General features: G+C 45.5%; 1 protein-coding gene across 1 annotated transcript in view; it reads left to right on the forward strand.

The window, feature by feature from the left end:
• Window positions 1-22,936, forward strand: part of MCCC1 (methylcrotonyl-CoA carboxylase subunit 1) — a 60,948-nt gene that overhangs the window by 15,675 nt on the left and 22,337 nt on the right. Inside the window, exons 8-12 of the mRNA XM_069727243.1 lie at window positions 5,708-5,819; window positions 8,585-8,666; window positions 15,382-15,509; window positions 16,836-17,019; window positions 17,748-17,857. Of these exons, the coding sequence (XP_069583344.1) occupies window positions 5,708-5,819; window positions 8,585-8,666; window positions 15,382-15,509; window positions 16,836-17,019; window positions 17,748-17,857 (616 nt within the window). The remainder of the gene's footprint in view (window positions 1-5,707; window positions 5,820-8,584; window positions 8,667-15,381; window positions 15,510-16,835; window positions 17,020-17,747; window positions 17,858-22,936) is intronic.

The following is a 22,936-nucleotide window of genomic DNA, read 5'->3' on the forward strand; positions in this document are numbered from 1 at the left end:
ATTCTGAATGGGGGGCTGTGTGGAGACATCATTCTGAATGGGGGGCTGTGTGGGGACATCATACTGTGTAAGGGGGCTGTGTGGGGACGTCCTACTGTGTAAGGGGGCTGTGTGGGGACGTCCTACTGTGTAAGGGGGCTGTGTGGGGACGTCCTACTGTGTAAGGGGGCTGTGCGGGGACGTCCTACTGTATAAGGGGGCTGTGCGGGGACGTCCTACTGTGTAAGGGGGCTGTGCGGGGACATTCTACTGTGTAAGGGGGCTGTGTGGGGGACGTCCTACTGTGTAAGGGGGCTGTGCGGGGACGTCCTACTGTATAAGGGGGCTGTGCGGGGACGTCCTACTGTGTAAGGGGGCTGTGCGGGGACATCCTACTGTGTAAGGGGGCTGTGCAGGGACACCCTACTGTGTAAGGGGGCTGTGCGGGGACTTCCTACTGTGTAAGGGGGCTGTGTGGGGGACGTCCTACTGTGTAAGGAGTTTGTGTGGGGGACGTCCTACTGTGTAAGGGGGCTGTGTGGGGACGTCCTACTGTGTAAGGGGGCTGTGTGGGGACTTCCTACTGTGTAAGGGGGCTGTGTGGGGACGTCCTACTGTGTAAGGGGGCTGTGTGGGGACGTCCTACTGTGTAAGGGGGCTGTGCGGGGACGTCCTACTGTGTAAGGGGGCTGTGTGGGGACTTCCTACTGTGTAAGGAGGCTGTGCGGGGACGTCCTACTGTGTAAGGGGGCTGTGCGGGAACGTCCTACTGTGTAAGGGGGCTGTGTGGGGGACGTCCTACTGTGTAAGGAGTTTGTGTGGGGGACGTCCTACTGTGTAAGGGGGCTGTGTGGGGACGTCCTACTGTGTAAGGAGGCTGTATGGGGATGCTGTTGATCAAAATATAAGGGCTGAATAACAGAAGCAGTATGATTTACTGCTATGTATAAACTTTATTAAAAGCAGTAAATTATATGGTTTTGATTAGCTGCTACTGGTAAGACTACATGTTATAATGATCCCTATTGTAGCATGTATTAGCAGTAATATAGCTGGTCAGCAGACTTAATTTTGCTCAATATTAAGTGATAAAAATTAATATACCGTAAAACAATAATATTACATTCGGTCAGTGGGTTTAGCCCTCTGCAACTCTTACACCCCACTTATTTGGGGCATGTGACTACATTTAAAAATGGTAGTAATTGTACTATAAAATCTGATACACTATTGAATATACCCACAATAAAGAAAGGAGTGGGATCAGCCTCCATCTTCTGGTTTCTTTGAGCACGCAAATAAGCAGGATCCCGGGCAGCAGTCTAGCTATGAGAGGTAAGTATTTCCAGCACTGCCAACAAACATTAAAAACTTTTAATTATTTTGAGACCTATTTAAAATGTGAAAATACGTTTCCATCTCAGAATAGAGTAGCCTACTTGATTCCCACCGTAACTAAGGCCATGATTAAACAAGGGGTTATGTAGGGGTCAGATGCTTCTGATTCTTAAGTTACGTGCCTCTTAAGGCTATGTGCACACGTTGCGGATTAGCCTTAGGAATTCCTGGTGCGGATTCTGCGCCTCCTGGCAGAAAACGCACCTGCGGTTCCGCAGCGTTTTGTGTGTGTTTTTGCTGCGGTTTTCTTGCGGATTTGCTGTGGTTTTTACCCCTGCGGGTTTCTATAATGGAATGGGTACAAAAACGCTGTAGATTCACAAAAAAGAAGTGACATGCTACTTCTTTTAAACCATAGCGTTTCCGCAGTGGATTTTCCGCAAAGTGTGCACAACATTTTTTTTCTCATTGATTTACATTGTACTGTAAATCAATTGTGGATCTGCTGCGTTTCTGGACCTCAAAAAACTCTGCGGATCCGCAGAGAATCTGCAACGTGTGCACATACCCTAATGAATCAGGAACGTATGACAAGTGGTGTGTCTCTATGCATAATGCCATAATTCTTAAAGGGAATCTTCCATCAGAAAAAACGCTATTAACCTGCAGATAAGGGGTTAATCTTCAGATTGATAGTGTTGTTAACCATCCCTGATCGCGGCAGTAATATAAAGGGAATAAAGTTAATTTTCTCCCCACAGCGTTCAGCTAAGTGCAGGCGCCAGGCAGGTTAGGAACGCTATTAACCTGCAGATTAATCCCATATCTGCAGGTTAATAGCATTTTTTGTGACTGGTTCCCTTTAATCCAGCGGTAGACTGGAGTAAGATATATGGTGTAGGGAACGTCATGCATTTTGGCGGACCTGGGAGAAACTGGTGTGAAAGCACCAAAAGTCACAACAATTTTGTACAACTCCAAGTTATGCAAAAATGTTGTAACTTTTCAAAGCAATTTAAACCAGAATTCTTGCAAAATTGCTTTAATAAATCAATCCAACACTTGAACTGCTCATCTTTCATAAGTGTGAATATTCAACTGTTTTTGGTTTACCTGACTTGCAAACTATGTGAAAGTGTGTTAAAGGGACACTGTCACCTGAATTTGGAGGGAACAATCTTCAGCCAAGGAGGCGGGGTTTTTGGGTTTTTGATTCACCCTTTCCTTACCCGCTGGCTGCATGCTGGCTGCAATATTGGATTGAAGTTCATTCTCTGTCCTCCATAGTACACGCCTGCGTAAGGCAAGATTACCTTGTGCAGGCATGTACTACGGAGGACAGAGAATGAACTTCAATCCAATATTGCAGCCAGCATGCAGCCAGCGGGTAAGGAAAGGGTGAATCAAAAAGCCGAAAACCCCGCCTCCATGGCTGAAGATTGTTCCCTCCAAATTCAGGTGACAGTGTCCCTTTAAAATGTGATAAGTTGGTCATACACACAAGATAGATGTTGGCCAAACATACACTTAGTAGAGAATACTTTTTTTCCCCCTCACCCATAACTTCACCTGAGGGAGTAAGGCTATGTGCACATGTTCAGGTTTTTTCGCGTTTTCTCGTGCTAAAAACGCTATAAAAACTCATTAAAAACGCATACATTATGCATTCTATCATTTAGAATGCATTCTGCATGTTTTGTGCACATGGATGCGTTTTTTTCCGCGAAATAAACACATCGCGGGAAAAAAATGAGCATGTTCATTATTTTTGTGGATTTTCTGCGTATTTCCCGCAATTCTATGCATTTGGGAAAAAACGCACAAAAAACGCACCAAAACCTCGTCAAAACGCGTAAAAAATGCGGTAAAATCGCATGCGGATTTCTGGCAGAAATGTCCGGTTTTTGTCAGGAAAATTTCTGCAAGAAATCCTGACGTGTGCACATACCCTAAGATCCGCCCCTATTACTGGACAGGAAGCCAAGAGCGCAAAATAAAAAGGCAACTCCCACATCCTCCTGTGGTTTCCTGTCCTTTGAATGTAGGAGCCTTGAGCACATGAATCATGGAACCCCATGGTTGGTTCTATAGCAACCTCTAGTAAGAGTGGCAGTGAGTACAGGGGCCAAGTTTGGCACTGAAATGCTAACATCAGTCTGGAAGGAAGTACATTTAATGGTTCAGGACCTATCTGTTCGGTGTATGGCCTAGGGCCTTGTGTTTCAGTAACCCAGGGACCTAGTGATTCTCACATGTCTTGACCTGAGTGTGTGGCTTTTAGCCCGGGTTTGGGGCTTGCAGCCTGTGTGTGTGTAGCTTGCAGCCTGGGCGTGTGTGGTGTGGCTTACAGCCTGCCTGATTTCATGGCTTGTGTTTTGAACCTGCTGCTGCCTCATGTTTGGCTTTGTGGCTTGCATGTTGACCCTGCCGTCTCAGGTCTGGTTTTGTGGCTTGCATGTTAACCCTGCCACCTCAAGTCTGGCTTTGTGGCTTGCGTGTTTACCTTGTCGCCTCAGGTCTGGCTTCGTGGCTTGCATGTTGACCCTGCTGCCTCAGGTCTGGCTTTGTGGCTTGTGTGTTGAGCCTGCCGCCTCAGGTTTTGACTCCGGACTTGCATGTTGGGCTTGTTGACTTGAGCAGTGACTTTTGTCATGTGTGGGGCTGGTTGCTTGGGGTATGACCTCATGTGTTATTGTGTCATGCCACCTCATATCTGGTGTTGAGCCTGACACTTGAAGTCTGGCATTATGTCTCATGGTGGATATACTACCTCATGTCTCATGTTTGGTCTGCCTGAAGGGTTTCAGGCGCTTCACAGTTGTGGAATAATCGGTCACCTTGGGTCTAGGATTTTCTTCTGCTGTTTCTGCCTCTCTGCGTGACTTGAAGGGGTCGTTGGTGGAGTATGACTTTCAGTGATATGTACAACTTTGGGGGCCTTGGCTTTTATCTTTTTAGCCAGCCGACTTGGGGCTTTTAGGTCTGTTTTCACTCCTGTCTTAGCGTTTCACTATGCTTTACTCGTAATACTGCTGATATTGGTAAGGATGGCTTGTGGATAATGCGGTTTGTCTGTGGTGATTCTACTAAACAAAAAGGAGGGGCCCTAACAACTTATAGTCCTGCTGTAGCTGGTGAGTTCAACAGATATCCAGTTAGTCCCTCATACTTGGATAGCATATAGAACTGGTCTGCATTTAACATCGAGATCCCAGTTATCCTTCTTGTTGGAATTGGGCACAGTTGTGAGACGTCAAATGAAATCATTGTAAGTACAGTTAATCTTTGGGGAGGAGTCATAACTTGAATTGGTGGGCATCAAAGAGGGTTCCAGGTTATCTTTCTAGTAGGATTTTTAGCTTAGGCATGGCTAAGCTAAACAAAATCCATATAAGTCCAGTCGCTCTACCCGGTCTGATGTCATAAGATGGACTGCTAAGACAGTTCAGCTCACCCTCCTGGTTGGAGGTGCAAGATAGACATGGCTGCTAAAAGCTGGATAAAAGCTCTGTAAGCCCAGCTAGGGTTCCTAGTCTCAAAAAGGTCTGGACACTAAGTGATTCAACTCTAAATACCACAGTCTACCCTCCTGGTAAGGAATGAGAAGATGAACTACCTGTGGCCACTACCTGTGGCGATCGATCCCAGCGGGATTAAGAGTGACGAAGCAGCAGGTTTCACTTCCGGCGAAGTGTTTCCCAGGAATCAAAGCCGGCAGAGCATCTCCGGACAGGGGAACACGGCATGGTATGGTGCTCTGTATCCCCGGGGTAGAAATAGCCCTAAGAACATTCCGGAGGGGAACACAGCCTGGTATGGCACAATGTATCCCCAGGGCACTGTGAAGGCCGTTACAGGAAGATAAAAACTGATAAACCATCAATTGACCAAAATCTTTGTTTGTATGGAATGGTAAGATGAACTTTATTGGACCAAGTGGAGCTGCACTATACCGGTCTGCCCTCCAAATACAGGTCTGATTTTGACTCATAGGTATGGGACTACTAAACCATCAATATCCCAGTCTATCCTCCTAATAAATGGAGTTTCATTACAGAAATGGTTATACCAGATCTGGTAAAAAATATTTCAAAACCAGTGTATCCTCCTGGTTGAAGTCAGAAAATGGACTCATTGGAAATTAAGTCGATGGAGCCATTATACCCAATAAGTATTTTTTGATTGAAATAATAAAATTGGTAGATTCAGCTAAGTGGTGAGTTGATTAAATGTCCATTAAATATGCTTTCGGAGTGATGAAACGACAACTCAGAAATCTATAAAGGGAGGAATCCATGGATGAGTTAAAATGTCCCCTTGCCTGTGTACAACCGCTGTTCTGCTGTTGTTCTGCTGAATGTTTTTTATATTGGTCTTTTGCAATTCCCAGACATGTCGAAGTCCAAGTGTTTGGTGACCAACATGGAAATGCAGTCTATCTGTTTGAGCGGGACTGCAGTGTACAAAGAAGGCACCAAAAAATCATTGAGGAGGCGCCTGGGGTAAGTCGGTTATTCTCCTGATTCCAGGGAACTTCAGAATTGAGCCATAGATGACAAGTTCTATAAATAAACACTTCTTAACATATACACTATGTGCAGAATTATTAGACAAGTTGTATTTTGATCACATGATACTTTTCATACATGTTGTCCTACTCCAAGCTGTTCAGGCTTGAGAGCCAACTACCAATTAAGTAAATCAGGTGATGTGCATCTCTGTAATGAGGAGGGGTGTTGTCTAATGACATCAACACCCTATATTAGGTGTGCTTAATTATTAGGCAACTTCCTTTCCTTTGGCAAAATGGGTCAGAAGAGAGATTTGATGGACTCTGAAATGTCCAAAATTGTGAGATGTCTTGCAGAGGGATGCAGCAGTCTTGAAATTGCCAAACTTTTGAAGCATGATCACTGAACAATCAAGTGTTTCATGGCAAATAGCCAACAGGGTCGCAAGAAGTGTGTTGGGCAAAAAAGGCGCAAAATAACTGCCCATGAATTGAGGAAAATCAAGCGTGAAGCTGCCAAGATGCCATTTGCCACCAGTTTTGCCATATTTCAGAGCTGCCACGTTACTGGAGTAACAAAAAGCACAAGGTGTGCAATACTCAGGGACATGGCCAAGGTAAGGAAGTCTGAAAAACGACCACATGTGAACAAGAAACATAAGATAAAACGTCAAGACTGGGCCAAGAAATATCTTAAGACTGACTTTTCAAAGGTTTTATGGACTGATAAAATGAGTGACTCTTGATGGGCCAGAGGCTGGATCAGTAAAGGGCAGAGAGCACCACTCCGACTCAGGCGCCAGCAAGGTGGAGGTGGGGTACTAGTATGGGCTGGTATCATCAAAGATGAACTTGTAGGACCTTTTCGGGTTGAGGATGGAGTGAAGCTCAACTCCCAGACCTACTGCCAGTTTCTGGAAGACAACATCTTCAAGCAGTGGTACAGGAAGAAGTCGGTATCGTTCAAGAAAAACATGATTTTCATGCAGGACAATGCTCCATCACATGCCTCCAACTACTCCACAGTGTGGCTGGCCAGTAAAGGTCTCAAAGAAGAAAAAATAATGACATGGCCCCCTTGTTCACCTGATCTGAACCCCATAGAGAACCTGTGGTCCCTCATAAAATGTGAAATCTACAGGAAGGGAAAACAGTCCACCTCTCGGAACAGTGTCTGGGAGGCTGTGGAGGCTGCTGCACACAATGTTGATCGTAAACAGATCGAGCAACTGACATAATCTATGGATGGAAGGCTGCTGAGTGTCATCATAAAGAAAGGTGGCTATATTGGTCACTCATTTTTTTGGGTTTTGTTTTTGCATGTCAGAATTGTTTATTTGTAAATTTTGTGCAGTTATATTGGTTTACCTGGTGAAAATAACCAAGTGAGATGGGAATATATTTGGTTTTTATTAAGTTGGCTAATAATTCTGCACAGTAATAGTTACCTGTACAAACAGATATCCTCCTAAAATAGCCAAATCTAAAAAACCCTACTCCAACTTCCAAAAATATTAAGCTTTGATATTTATGCGTCTTTTGGGTTGATTGAGAACATACCAGTTGTTGATCAATACTAAAAATAATCCTCTAAAATACAACTTGCCTAATAATTCTGCACACAGTGTAGATTATCACGTGTTGGAGAACTATTGGTGTAAATAGAAAAAGTACAACAATAAACGTTCATTCCTATTGATAAAAAGGTGGAAAAATAAGTTTGTTAAACTTGGTTACCATTATCATAATTGAAAAGGTCCATGATGTATAAAGGTACCGCCACATTTAGCGACGCTGCAGCGATCTAGACAACGATGCCGATCGCTGCAGCGTCGCTGTGTGGTCGCTGGAGAGCTGTCACACAGACAGCTCTCCAGCGACCAACTATGCAAAGTCCCCTGGTAACCAGGATAAACATCGGGTTACTAAGCGCAGGGCCGTGCTTAGTAACCCGATTGTTTACCCTGGTTACCAGTGCTAATGTAAAAAAAAAACAAAAACACTGCATACTTACATTCCGGTGTCTGTCCCCCGTCGCTGTGCTTTCCTGCACTGACTGTGAGCGCCGGCTGGCCGTAAAGCACAGCGGTGACGTCACCGCTGTAATCTGCTTTACGGCTGGCCGGCGCTGACAGTGCAACGAAGCAGAACGCCGAGGGACGCGACAGACACCGGAATGTAAGTATGAAGTGTTTTTTTTTTTTTTTTTAACATTTACACTGGTAACCAGGGTAAACATCGGGTTACTAAGCGCAGCCCTGGGCTTAGTAACCCGATGTTTACCCTGGTTACCAGTGAAGACATCGCTGAATCAGCGTCACACACGCCGATTCAGCGATGTCTGCGGGAGATCCAGCGACTAAATAAAGTTCTGGACTTTCTGCTCCGACCAACGATGTCACAGCAGAATCCAGATCGCTGCAGTGTGTCAAACACAACGATATCGCTATCCAGGACGCTGCAACATCACGGATCGCTAGCGATATCGTTGTGAAGTTGGTCAGTGTGAAGGTACCTTAAGGCAGAGCCTAATGGGTTTTGAGTGATATCATTGATTTGTCAGGTTTCATTTCACTTGGAAAGAACAAGGTCTTCTACTAGCCTATACTACAATTAGGATAAACCTGACCTAACACAACCATAACTGCAGTATCAGTAGAGTCCTAATTAACAAACTTCTTTAAGTCTGTGCACATGGAGAGTGTATAATCTTGGTCATTAAGGAAAATTAATTTCTCTGCATTTCCATCTCTCTAGCCTGGAATTAGTCCTGAGGTGCGGAGAAAACTTGGAGAAGCTGCTGTGAGAGCTGCAAAAGCAGTTAACTATGTGGGTGCAGGTATGTCTTTAAAGGGGGCTTTCCTGTCTAAAGTCTTCAATCGGGACAGTTTTGAATCGGGACAGTGTGCAATGCCCTTTCACAAGTCCCCTGTATTCCCCATATGAGTGATCAGTCATCTGACTGCATGCATGTGATTTGCATACTTGCAGTCACATGTTGACTAGACTCCTGTGCTTCTCTCAGTATTTTAATGAGAAAAGCAGATAAAGAGTCTAGTTGGCATGTGATCGCTTACATGCAGTTCTGACAACCCACTTGCGCAGAATTTATTCACTCTGCACCATGCAACTATTTTTCTTTTCAGCAAGAAAAACCCTTTTAAGTATATTACTTCCAAAGTAAGTATATCTCATAATTGGTGTGACGACACAGCATTTAATCTTAATTACCCAGATATAAATTCCGGAGGCCCAGAGACCTAGGATATTATCTTTATTTCTCCTTCGCCTCATTGGGGGACACAGGACCATGGGTGTTATGCTGCTTGCCACTAGGAGGACACTAAGAAAAAACACAAAGAGTTAACTCCTCCTCTGCAGTATACACCTCTTGACTGGCCGGAAACGACTCAGTTCTTGCTTAGTGTCTGTAGGAGGCACTTGGGTCTGTTCAGACCCCACCATTTATTATTTTATTTTTTATTTTCTATAAATTTTTTATTTTTTATCTAACGGAGTGAAGGGGGCGACGGACTCGGTCCGCTCTCCCCCGAACCATCAACAGGCCAGCACGGCAAGTATACCTCCCCATACTTCTCCTGCGACGAATGGGGCACGCCTAACCTAAACCCAGGGCGACGGTTCCTACTCGGTCCCCTATATAGGAGGGCGAGCACATAGAGTATATCTCTCATGTGCATCTCCCGGGCTCCACCACACTCAAGCCCTCACCTCAGCGTCTTGTAGTCCCCACGGTAGCCGTAAGTCCCCTGCGACAGGCACACGTATGACGCTCTCCATCCCCCGGCGCAGGGAGGACCGATTGAGCTGGAGGCTGCACCGAGGCTCGGTGAGTAGTCCCCTCCTCACGCTGCAGCGTGGGAGGATGCGGTCCGGGTCACTGGGGAGAGGCCCCCCTGATTGGTGACAGCGGCGATCGTTCGGCAGCCTGGACAAATTTAGTCCCCAGCTTTTCAGCCGGACTAGGCTGCGTTTATAATTCCCACCCTCCGATGGAGCCCCGCCCACCGCTCAGGCTCTTCTCGTTCTGAACGAGAACAGCCCTGCAAATCTCGGGCGCCATCTTGGGAATCCTCTCCTGCGTGGAATTCGGCAGCAAACGCTCCCTCCTTCCTCCCTGGGGACACCGACACAGGACCGTGAGTAAGCTGCTCCTCCCTATAGGAAAACGCTTAACCCCTTTTCTGCATCCACATCCCTGCTATTGCAGTATTTTGGAGGCACAGACATATACTATGTCTCAATCTAAGGAGGCAAAAAGGGGCAACAAAAAGCACATTGTGTTTTACCGCATGTGCCACTTGCAATTCTTCTCTGCCACGTGCAGACTACTCCTTTGTGCCAGAACTGTGACCCGGCCGGTGTGCAGCCGCCTTCTGCCTCCCCCTCCAATGTCTCCACCGACCCTGTCGGGCCTAACCCTCCTGAGTGGGCTGCTTCCTTGTCGCGTTCCATGGATTCATTGGCTAAAGCACTGGAATCCTTCCGGGGATCCTCTATAAACCAGAACTCCCCTCCGTCGACCGCGACGGAATCAGCCGCCGGTGCAGGGCCGTCCGACCACAGGGGCCGTACTTTACTTCGAGAATCTCGGGGTTCTAGGAAAAGGGCCCACGTCTCGTCCCCTGTGCACGATCGAGCTTTAGCATCGGGGAGCTCCACCTCTCAATCCCCTTCCCCCCGAGGGTCGCAGCGGACATGACTCGGAATACGAATCAGAGGAGTCTTTAAATCAGGACTCCTCGATAGGTCAGGATACCCTTGACTCCCTCATTGAGGCAGTCAATAAATCACTGATGGTGGACGAGGAATCTGTTTCCACTCTGGAACACGTAGTATCTTTTAAAAAGACTAGACGCTTCCAGAAAATATTTGCTAATCACCCTGAGTTTCAGGACATTGTCCAAAAACACAGGGAACATCCGGATAAGCGTTTTACGGCCCAAAAGGCCACACAGTCCAAATATCCCTTCTCCAAGGACCTGATGAAGGAGTGGCTTCTCTCCCCTTCTGTAGATCCTGCCGTATCACGCCTCGCATCCAAAACAATCCTATCCTTGTCCGACGGTTCATCGGTCAAAAACCCTTCTGACCGTCAAATTGACTATCTGGCTCGCTCAGTCTTTAAAGCCTCAGGAGCAGCACTCCTTCCATCTTTTGCGGCTACCTGGGTGGCTAAGGCAATGGTTGCATGGGCAGAGTTGTTGACCTCTACCGTCCACGGCAGTAATCTTCCCCCAGAGTCGCTAACCAGATAGCTCAGGCTGGAGACTTTAAGGCTTCTATGGATGCGGCTAATTGCGCAGCTCAAGCGGCCGCAAACGCAATTTACATCAGGAGGGCCTTGTGGCTCAAGGATTGGCGTGCAGATTCTGCCTCTAAAAAGTCGCTGACTTCTTTACCTTACCACGTTGGCCGTTTATTTGGAGCAAAGCTAGACCAAATCATTTCTGATGCTACCGGAGGGAAGAGTAAATTCCTTCCTCAGCAGAAACCTGCACGGCCATTTCGGAATCAACAGCAGTTTTGATTCCGATCCTTTCGTAACAACTCGGTTGGTCCTCCTCTTCCCCTGGTTCGGGACGGCGGGGAGACAGAAATCCCCAGGTCTCATATAGACCTAACCGTTCCTGGAAGCCCAGACCGAGACCCTCTGGCTCCAAGGCATCCGCACCCACTAAACCTTCTACTCAATGACTCATCATCGTGTCCGGCGGACACCGACAGAGTAGGCGGACGCCTTCTCTTGTTTCGCCAAAATTGTCTCTCGGTCGTCCACGACGAGTGGGTCAGAGAGCTCGTGTCCTCCGGATACAAGATTGAGTTTTTTTCCATCCCCCCCTCCGCGCTTCTTTCAGTCTTCTCCCCCCCCAAAGCAAAGGCGCCACATCTTCTTCAGGCCATACAGGCGCTTTGAAGGGACGGTGTCATCGTTCCGGTTCCTCGAGACCAGAGGTTCAGGGGATTCTACTCGAACATATTCGTAGTCCCAAAAAAGGATGGGACTCTACAAGCCATCCTGGATCTCAAGCTGCTAAACAAGTTCGTACTTGTTCGACACTTCAGAATGGACTCGCTCCGTTCCATTGTCACGTCTCTGGAAAGAGGAGAGTTCCTTGCATCCATAGGCATCCTTGATGTCTATCTCCACATCCCGATCTGTTCCTCTCATCAGCAGTTCCTGCGCTTCGCAGTCCAGGACGAACACTTCCAGTTTGTGGCCTTACCTTTCGGACTCGCCACTGCCCCTAGAGTGTTCACAAAAGTCATGGCAGCTATCATGGCCATTCTTCACGCTTGGGGAGTGGTAGTTCTCCCGTACCTGGACGGCCTATTGATCAAAGGGCCTTCCCACTCTGCATGCGCAGAGTCTGCCAGGATAATTGTAGATTCTCTTTCTCGCCTGGGTTGGAAAATCAACTTCGAGAAATCATCTCCGGTGCCAGCCCAGCAAATCTGCGTCCTGGGCATGATTTTGGATTCTTCCCACGGGTTGGCCATTCTCCCTCCAGAGAAGGTCTCCTCCGTACAACAGCGGGCACGCAAGCTCTCCCGCCCAGTTCCGCACTCCATCCACTTTGCGATGCGCATCCTCTGAAAGATGGTGGCCGCAATGGAAGCAGTTCCGTTTGTGCAGTTTCATCTCCGTCCCTTGCAACAGGCTCTGCTGTTAGCCTGGGACAGGAGTCCGTTTTCCCTCGACCGTCGCTTTCGCCTATCTCCACAGGTCAGGAAATCCCTCAGGTGGTGGACCCTACAGTCCTCCCTGCACCAAGGGAGGTCTTTTCTTCCGGTACGCTGGTTGGTGGTGACCACCGATGCCAGCCTCTCGGGCTGGGGCGCGGTTTTCAATCACCACACAGCACAGGGTCGTTGGTCTGCGCGAGAGTCTGGAGAATTGGGAGAGTGTGGAGAATTGGGAAGCTGAGTTCCTCAGTTGCCAAGGTCTTGCCTCGGGCGAGTGGTCCCTCCATCCAGAAGTCTTCCAGCAGATTTGTCTTCGCTGGGGGACGCCGGATGTGGATCTCATGGCCTCGAGGCTCAACAACCAAGTTCCCCAGTTCATTGCTCGATCCCGCGATCCCCGCGCCATCGGAGCAGATGCACTAGTTCGGTCATGGCAGCGGTTCCCGCTGCCATACATCTTTCCTCCTCTTCCTCTGCTCCCGAGTTATCAAGAAAATCTGGGCAGAGGGGAGACCGGTAATCCTCGTTGTGCCGAGCATGGTACGCGGAACTCGTCCAAATTGTCGCCGATGTTTCCTGGCGGCTTCCAGATCGCAGGGATCTCCTTTCACAGGGCCTGATTTACCACCAGAACTCCAGGGCCCTGTCTTTGACGGCGTGGCTGTTGAATCCTGGATTTTATCTCAAGCCGGATTCTCTCCAGGGGTTTCATCTACCATGATTCGTGCTAGGAAACCTGTATCCATGCGCATTTATCATCGTACCTGGCGCACCTTCTTCTCATGGTGCAAGGCGCATGGACGTTCTCCCCTGGTATTCTCCATTTATTTCCATTTTGGAGTTCCTCCAATCAGGTCTAGAGTCAGGCCTTGCCCTAAGCTCGCTCAAGGGTCAAGTGTCCGCATTGTCAGTTCTGTTCCAACGGAGGATCGCTTCCAGACTGCCGGTCAAAACCTTCATCCAAGGAGTCTCCCGGGTGGTCCCTCCATATAGAATGCCATTGGCTTCATGGGATTTTAACTTGGTTCTCGGAGTTCTTCAGGAGACCCCCTTCAAACCATTGCAAGACATCTCCCTCACCCTCCTTTCTTGGAAGGTGGTCTTTCTCGTGGCGATTACGTCAATCAGGAGAGTTTCGGAGGTGGCGGCTCTCTTGCCATCCCCCCTTCCTGTTTTTTTACCCAGACAAGGTAGTTTTGAGAACATCTCCCTCCTTCCTACCTAAAGTCGTCTCCTCCTTCCATCTAAACGAGGACATCGTCTTGCCATCATTCTGTCCGGCACCAACCCATCATATCGAGAAGGCTCTCCATACTCTGGATGTGGTTAGGGCTCTTCGGCGGTACATATCTCGCACGGCTCCCTTCCGTAAGTCAGATGTCCTGTTCGTGCTCCCGGAGGGACACAGGAAAGGTTTGCCCGCCTCAAAAGCCACTCTAGCCAAGTGGATTCGCTCCACTATTCAGGAATCCTTTCCCGTCAGGAACGCCCCTGTCCCAGCAGGGATTAATGCACACTCGACTTGGTTGGTCGGTGCTTCTTGGGCCATTCGGCACCAGGCTTCCGCACAACAGCTTTGTAAAGGTGCGACTTGGTCCAGTCTGCATACCTTCACAAAGCACTACCACATTCATACCCAGGCTTCGGCAGACGCTGCCCTTGGCAGGCGCATTCTGCAGACAGCTGTCCCTCAGTAAGCCAGTGATACATGGGGTTTAGCAGTGCAATCGCTCCCCACCCAGGGACTGCTTTAGGACGTTCCATGGTCCTGTGTCCCCCAATGAGGCGTAGGAGAAAATGAGATTTTTGTGTACTCACCGTAAAATCTTTTTCTCCGAGCCAATCATTGGGGGACACAGCACCCACCCTGTTAGCCTATGGCTGTTTGTTGTTGGTGGTTTGTTCCTCAGTTTTTGACATAGTTTACTTGTCTTGTTTTTTCTCATACTCCTACTGCTTTACTACCAAACTGAGTCGTTTCCGGCCAGTCAAGGGGTGTATACTGCAGAGGAGGAGTTAACTCTTTGTATTTACTTAGTGTCCTCCTAGTGGCAAGCAGCATAACACCCATGGTCCTGTGTCCCCCAATGATTGTCTCGGAGAAAAAGATTTTACGGTGAGTACACAAAAATCTCCTTTTTGACTTTCGAATTTGTGTTTTTCTTTGGTTGGTCAAGAAACACAGACTATTGTTCGTATGAGCCTGGATACTTACTTTTGAGTTGATGTTTGTGGTAAATTATTGTCTGTCATCTTGGATGATCGGGACGCAGGGTAATTGAGCAATAGTTGTTTGTTAATATCGGTGGGTTTTGTCAGTCTTACCTACAGTAGGCCATTGTTCCTGCTGGAGCGCTGTGGTCCAAATTTACTTGTACTAGATTTGGTGCCTCTTAGTGAATAGGCTTAGCCAATACCAGACAAATCACATTCATGAGAGACCCTGTGTATAAAACTGCTTTGATCACACTGTGATGATCTAGTGATTGTCCCTCAATGTTGACATGTACAGAAACACTTTTTAAAGTGGATTTACATATACAAATAGAAATAAATAACTAGGTGGCCAAACTTTAGTCACTGCCATGGGATTTGGCATATACAGCTGACAACCACCGCTCGCTGGCAAATGAAGGACCCACACCCTCCCTCATTCGTGCCCATACCAAAATAGCGGTGCCCGAAATGAATAAAGGATGGGATCTCAATGTATACTCTCTTTTCAGTCTTCACACCTCTTTACAAGGAGACTTTTTGCTCTTACCTTAAATCCTTGACAAAAATTACATGATGATTAGATTATTTTCCTGCTTACATTCCAGTTGCATCACAATTGTGTTTTTTAGGAACCGTAGAATTTATTATGGATTCAGATCACAATTTCTACTTCATGGAGATGAACACACGTCTACAAGTGGAGCACCCAGTCACGGAGATGATCACTGGCACTGACCTTGTAGAGTGGCAACTGCGGGTGAGGCATATGTGCCTATTTTACTTATTTATTTTTTAATTTAAGGCGTAAATACTGTATTGTGTTTTGTGGGGTATTTTTTAGTAAATATATACCATTCATGCATTGCCCTATACTAGTACAACTGTTTGCAATGGCCCACCGTAGATAGAAAAAGCAAAGATGAGGTTGTGAGCAGGTTTATATTGGTGGACGTTAACCCTTTTTTATATACATCTACAGCAATTATCTGACAAGCTAGTCCATGTCCTTTGATCATTGTAGTTTGATTGCAAAAATGTAGTCTTTCTACATGTGTGCTTAAAAACTGAAAACATTTCTGTCCAGTTATAAGTAAAAAAGCAACAGAATTAGTGATGAGCGAACGTGCTGGGATAAGGTGTTATCAGGGCATGCTCTGGTGCTAACCGAGTGTCTTCGGCATGCTCGAAAAATATGTTCAAGTCCCCACGGCTGCATGTTTAACAGCTGTTCAACAACACATGCAGGGGTTGCCGCAACACATGCAGGGGTTGCCGCAACACATGCAGGGGTTGCCGCAACACATGCAGGGGTTGCCGCAACACATGCAGGGGTTGCCGCAACACATGCAGGGGTTGCCGCAACACATGCAGGGGTTGCCGCAACACATGCAGGGGTTGCCGCAACACATGCAGGGGTTGCCGCAACACATGCAGGGGTTGCCGCAACACATGCAGGGGTTGCCGCAACACATGCAGGGATTAAAAACTGCCAGACATGCAGCAGCGGGGACACAAACATATTATTCGAGCACACCAAAGACACTCTGTAAGCACATGAGCATGCTCAGATAACACCTTACCCAAGCATATTTGCTCATCACTAAAACAGAATCCATCTTAGAGACTCAAATGCAAATGTGAAAAGTTCATAAATGTACATAGGGGGGAGGGTGGGGAAGCCTGCATGAAAAAGGAATAGGCTTGTTTGATCGTTTGGTCCATATGCAGTCTGCATATTGTCCGTAATATGTTCTCTCTGTTGCCAACTACGTTGATATTTAGGGCCCACGTAAAAGCTCCAATCAGCCAATCGGTGGTATGGTCGGAAATGGAGCAATTTTCTGAGCTGACGGTAATTTGTGTAATATATAGTGTAACAGATATAGAAGTTTCATTTAATTAGCGAGCGGTGAAGAGCAACCATTACCAGGATATGAATACCACTGTTGTCAGTTAGTGGGGTGTACAATTTATCTCTTTATCCTTATCGAAAACCAGAAAGCATTTTCTATTATACAGGATCAAGTACAATAATTGTATATGATGTTTTTAAATACATTTGATATTAGTCCGGCTTTTGCAGGTAGCGGCTGGGGAAAGGATTCCCATGACTCAGGATGAAATCGCCCTGAATGGTCATGCATTTGAGGCTAGAATATATGCTGAAGATCCTAATAATAACTTTATGCCAGGGGCCGGCCCCCTCCTCCATCTCTCTACTCCACCAGCAGACATTTCTACCCGTATTGAGACTGGAGTAAGACAAGGTGATTGCCTGAATTAACACTTTTGTATTCTACTTTATGTGCATGGGTTTAAAGTATTATGACCTGGGATTGATCGTAACTGTTAGGATAATCCCTCAGTGTGTTGTCTCAAGTGTGAGGGCACAACCAGCCTGATCAGCAGACCTGCCGAGACTGACAGTACTATCCATGTCCTGTTCAGGATATTGAGGCTAGTTTGCAGTACCACACGCAGCCATGTGTACAAGAGCGGCGCTGTGCCACATATTACAATGAGATTGCCTCTTCTGCTGATTAGTAGAGGTCTGACACCCACTTCTCAAAGAAAAGTCATTGATGGCTTATCCAAAGTGCATGATATTTTGTTTTTATTAATTTTTTACTTCCTTATATAGCGCCATTCCACAAAGCTTTACAGATATCATGATCGCTGTCCCCATTGGGGCTCACAATCTAAATTCCCTATCAGTGTGTCTTTGGAATGTGGGAGGAAACCGGAGTACCCGGAGGAAACCCACGCAAACACGGGGAGAACATACAAACTCCTTGCAGATGTTGTAATGGTGGGATATCCATGATGTATGTCTGCAGCTATTACTGCCGATCACAAATTATTACAATGCATTTACTTTATGACAATTACCACGACATGATATAGTGGATGTTTTGCCAGTTGTACAGTTTTTGCTCCTGTAAGTTCACTTCTCTTTATCTTATACCTCAATGTTCTGTGTGTTCACAAATGAAAGGTGATGAAGTCTCTGTGCACTACGATCCGATGATTGCCAAATTAGTCGTGTGGGCTAAAGATCGACAAGCAGCGCTTACAAAATTGAAGTATTGCTTGCAGCAGTACAATGTAAGTAGGCGGTTTTAGACTCCTAACAAATATGTAAAGCTTTTATTGCAAAATGTCTTCCTTTAGGAGACTTCTCAACATACAGACATTGTGAGAGAGTGAACTCTTTTACTTGGGCCATTCAGCAACCATTATCTGCATCAACAAAACTTAGAGGATTATGGGAAGAGAACGCTCAAGGGGGCCTTCACATTGCGCTCATCTTCGGGCTCGTAGGTACCGTCGAGGCTTGAGGCCGAACCACTCCACAAAATTTGATTCGGACTTATGCACCAACGGGACCATAGACTATAATGGTACTGGTAGGGCGAACGTGTACGTAAACGCTTGAAAATGATGCGGGACAGTCACATATTCGCTCTGCCGGCACCATTATAGTCTATGGCCCCGTCAGTGCATACATCCGAATCCCTTTTTGCAGGGAAGGTTCGGCCTCAAGCACCAAAGGGACCCACGAACGTGGAGATAAGTGCAATGTGAAAGCGCCCAAAGAGGTCATACAAGACAGTAGAGAGGACCTACATACACTTAAAGGGAATCTGTCATCAGGTTTTTGCTACCTCATCTGAGAGCAGCATTTTGTCATAATGTAGGAAAAGAGACTCTGATTACGATGAGGGATCACAACTGCTGCACCCAGTAAATGTTCAATTCTTAGATGGAGCATGCGGTAGAGCGCAGAAAGCTAACCTTGTCCTAGCCCTTGATCCACAGCTTTCTGTGGACATTGCATATTGATAATAAACTGCTAATCAGTGCTGAGGGCATGGTTGGACCAGGATGCACCTGAGCTGTGGTCTGGGCAGTGATGATCTCCTGCTGATAAAGCACTCATTAGCACACAGCCTAACAAGTGACCCATTGCTGAAATCTGTGACTCAACCCCTACCTCATGCTGCCCTCAGATTAAACACCTGCTTCTAGATTCCCTTTAAACTGTCAGTTAACACAGTGCCTTCTGCTGTCTGTTCAACACCAGCGCTTCTCTGCATAAATCGGCAGCTGTTGTGTACTCCACAATTTTCCGCTACAGAGGTTCTAGACAGGTGAAATTCTTCGAAGTGTTCCTTAATGCACCAATATCAGCAGAGCTTGCCATGATGGCTTGCTTTTTGGGACATGTAGTGAGAGTAAACCTCTACTATACCTTTTTGGTGCAGAAGTGATACACTTAATGCAAAGCACTATAGAAGTCCTGCATGAGTGTCAACTGCGTATTCTAATGCAATGGCAAGGGTCCGAGCTCTGCAGTCCTCATCATTTATCCCTTCAGGTGCTGTGGCTTGTAAGTGGTTAGACTGAAGGAGAGGGTTGTCTATGTCACCTTATTGCACGCTTGCAGTATTTTATTTTTTGTGTTAAATGTTCTTATTTTGAAAGATGGTAAAACATAAAAATAGTATCAATATACTGACACACATTGTAAAGTCAATATGTGGTCTATAACACACTGCTATGAAAAATGCACAAGAGAAATTTAAAAAAAAAATCTTGCTCGCAGAGCTACGGCAAAGGGAGAGATTTTTTACTTAAAAAGTTATGGTTCACAGAACGCAGTGATGATTTTTTTTTATGGCAGCATTTCATAAGAAAATGACTTTTAAAATCCACTATCAGTTTATTGTGTTACATGTATTTTTAAACAATTTTTGGCAATTTATTTTTTCATATACTGGTTTAAAAACCACAAAAAAAATTGTAATTCTGCTATTTTTACACTGGCCATTGGGGCTTTTTTTTACACACTATTTTTTCAGGAAGACTTTACAGCAAGGATCCAGATTTCATTGGAGGACTTCAATGCCACTGCTATACACAGGTAATAGCATCGTGCACACCAATCACAGTAGGCTATGTCACAGAGGACCCTGCACCCTTCACCTTTTGCAGATGCTCCTTAGATGCGTCAAATATAAAAGATAGGGTCGGGGTCTGACCATTGTGGCTATGAGCATGTTTTTTTCCTGAAACAATAGGAAGTTAAAATCTAAAAAAGCCCTAGTGGCAATTGTGAAAATTGCAATATTTCCTTTAATATTTGTAATACAGATTGTGACGTGTTAAAAAAGAAAAAAAAATTACAAATTTAGGAAAAATACTTTTAACACAAAAAAACCCTGATTTAAACAATAGGTTTTCTGATGGCACATTCCCTTTAAGACCAAAAATAAATGTGTCATTAAAGCGGATCTGGAGGTATACACACTATAACTCATCACACTGCAATAAATGAATACATGAATTCTGCTATTGCTAGTGCTGGACATGTTAAAGGGGAATGTAAACAAAAATCCCAGTTGTATTCTAGATGCCAAGGTTACATAGTTATTAAGGTTGAAGGAAGACTATATGTCCATCTAGTTCAACCCATAGCGTAACCTAACATGCCCTAACATGTTGATCCAGAGGAAGGCAAAAAAACCCCATGTGGCAAAGAGTAAGCTCCACATTGGGGAAAAAAATTCCTTCCCGACTCCACATACGGCAATCAGACTAGTTCCCTGGATCAACGCCCTATCAAGGAATCTAGTGTATATACCCTGTAACATTATACTTTTCCAGAAAAGTATCCAGTCCCCTCTTAAATTTAAGTAATGAATCACTCATTACAACATCATACGGCAGAGAGTTCCATAGTCTCACTGCTCTTACAGTAAAGAATCCGCGTCTGTTATTATGCTTAAACCTTTTTTCCTCCAAACGCAGAGGATGCCCCCTTGTCCCTGTTTCAGGTCTATGATTAAAAAGATCATCAGAAAGGTCTTTGTACTGTCCCCTCATATATTTGTACATTAAAATAAGATCACCCTTTAGTCTTCGTTTTTCCAAACTAAATAGCCCCAAGTGTAATAACCTATCTTGGTATGGCAGACCCCCCAGTCCTCTAATAACCTTGGTCGCTCTTCTCTGTACCCGCTCTAGTTCAGCTATGTCTTTCTTATACACCGGAGACCAGAACTGTGCACAGTATTCGAAGTGTGGTCGAACTAGTGACTTGTATAGAGGTAAAATTATGTTCTCCTCATGAGCATCTGTGCCTCTTTTAATGCATCCCATTATTTTATTTGCCTTTGTAGCAGCTGCCTGACACTGGCCACTGAATATGAGTTTGTCATCCACCCATACACCCAGGTCTTTTTCATTGACGGTTTTGCCCAGAGTTTTAGAATTAAGCACATAATTATACATCTTATTACTTCTACCCAAGTGCATGACCTTACATTTATCCCCATTAAAGCTCATTTGCCATTTATCAGCCCAAGCTTCTAGTTGGTGGTCCCTCAAGTTGAGATTCACCTCAAAAAGGGAAAAATTAGCTCAAAATAACATGATAAATAGGAGGAAACAGGAGTATCAGATATTATAGTAAAAAGTATATACATTTTATTAATGTATTTTTATAAAATGACAATCGGGTAGAATGACAAAATACAAAAACAGGCACATGCAACAGGGTCATACCTAATAATAAATTGTGTATGAAGATATTACCCATATGCTTAAGCAGTGTAGCAATAAGATTACAGCAATGTCAAGTGATATACCCCAGTAAAAACTGAGGAGTGCATGGTAATGAGACCTCTCAATATAGTAACAGATACATGTAAAGCGCCATAGAATAAATGCCGCTATAATAATAATAAATAATAATATATGGCAGGGGAAGAGCTTAAGAGTGCAAACAAGAAGACCCGGAGCCTTATGGCAAAGACCCCAATGCATGTTTTGTGTGTTCCAGACCGATTTCTCAAGGGCATGCCCATGTTAAAGGGAACATGTCGGCAGGCTTGTGCACAGTAACCTACAGACAGTGTCAGGTCGGCGCCGTTATACTGATTAATATTATATCTGTGGTGATGAAATCCGTCTAGTGGTTGTTTAGTCTTTATTTTCAGTTTTGAATTATTGATATGCCCGTGCCCCAGGGTGGGCCTGTTGGGGAGGGGGGTCTTCATGTGGTGCTCTGCTTACATATTCATATGTATGGCTTCTGACAGGTCACTGATCCCTCACTGACCTGCCTCATAGTTTACATAATGAATACCTGTACATACTGAAGAAAAAAAAAACCTTCTGCAGGCGTCAGCACCTGCGCTGCAGCATAATCATGTGTACTATGTTAATAATAAATGTGGTTGGTTATCGTCAGAGTATATATATATAAAAGAAATCAATTTTAAAATGGCGCCTGCGCAGTAGCAGCCATGGGTGTATATAGAGGTGATCCGATACCTGCTATTGTACAGACGCCGGCGCCACCTTGCTGGAGGAGAAAAATATTATTTCTTCCTTCAGGATTGCGCAGTGGCTGTCTCCGAGAGCTGCTTCTGCGCAGGCGCGAGCGGTGCTATCTTGGAGGAGGAAATGTATTTATTTTTTTTCTCCTCCAGCAAGATGGCGCCGTCGGCACCTGAGCATTATCAGCTATCAGATCACCTCTATATACACCAATAGCTGCCGCTGAGCAGGCGCGGCGTGCGCCATTGTAACTTTTTTTTTAATACTCTGAGGGTAACATCAACCACATTTATTATTAACATAGTGCACATGCAATTATGCTGCAGCGCAGGAGTCAGTGCTGTGCTACAGTATTTACACTAGACGCGTAGGATCCCAGGAGCTTGAGACCTTGTCAGTGATTACAGGGCATGCATGAATCTGACAAATTATGTGCTAAGTGTCTCAATTTTTTTCTTATTATCCAGAGCAGTTTGGCTATTCATATTCCATGTCCTCATGCTATACAACGACAGAGTGCAACTTCTTTTGTGTAATGTATGTGTGTATATACACTGATCAAAAAAAAAATAAAGGGAACACTTAAACAACAGAATATAACTCCAAGTAAATCAAACTTCTGTGAAATCAAACTGTCCACTTAGGAAGCAACACTGTTTGACAATCAATTTCACATGCTGTTGTGCAAATGGAATAGACAACAGATGGAAATGATTGGCAATTATCAAGACACACTCAATAAAGGAATGGTTCTGCAGGTGGGGACCACAGACCACATCTCAGTACCAATGCTTTCTGACTGACATTTTGGTCACTTTTGAATGTTCGTTGTGCTTTCAC

This window comes from Ranitomeya imitator, chromosome 5 (assembly GCF_032444005.1).
Source record: "Ranitomeya imitator isolate aRanImi1 chromosome 5, aRanImi1.pri, whole genome shotgun sequence".
In the NCBI taxonomy this organism is placed as follows: Eukaryota; Metazoa; Chordata; class Amphibia; order Anura; family Dendrobatidae; genus Ranitomeya; species Ranitomeya imitator.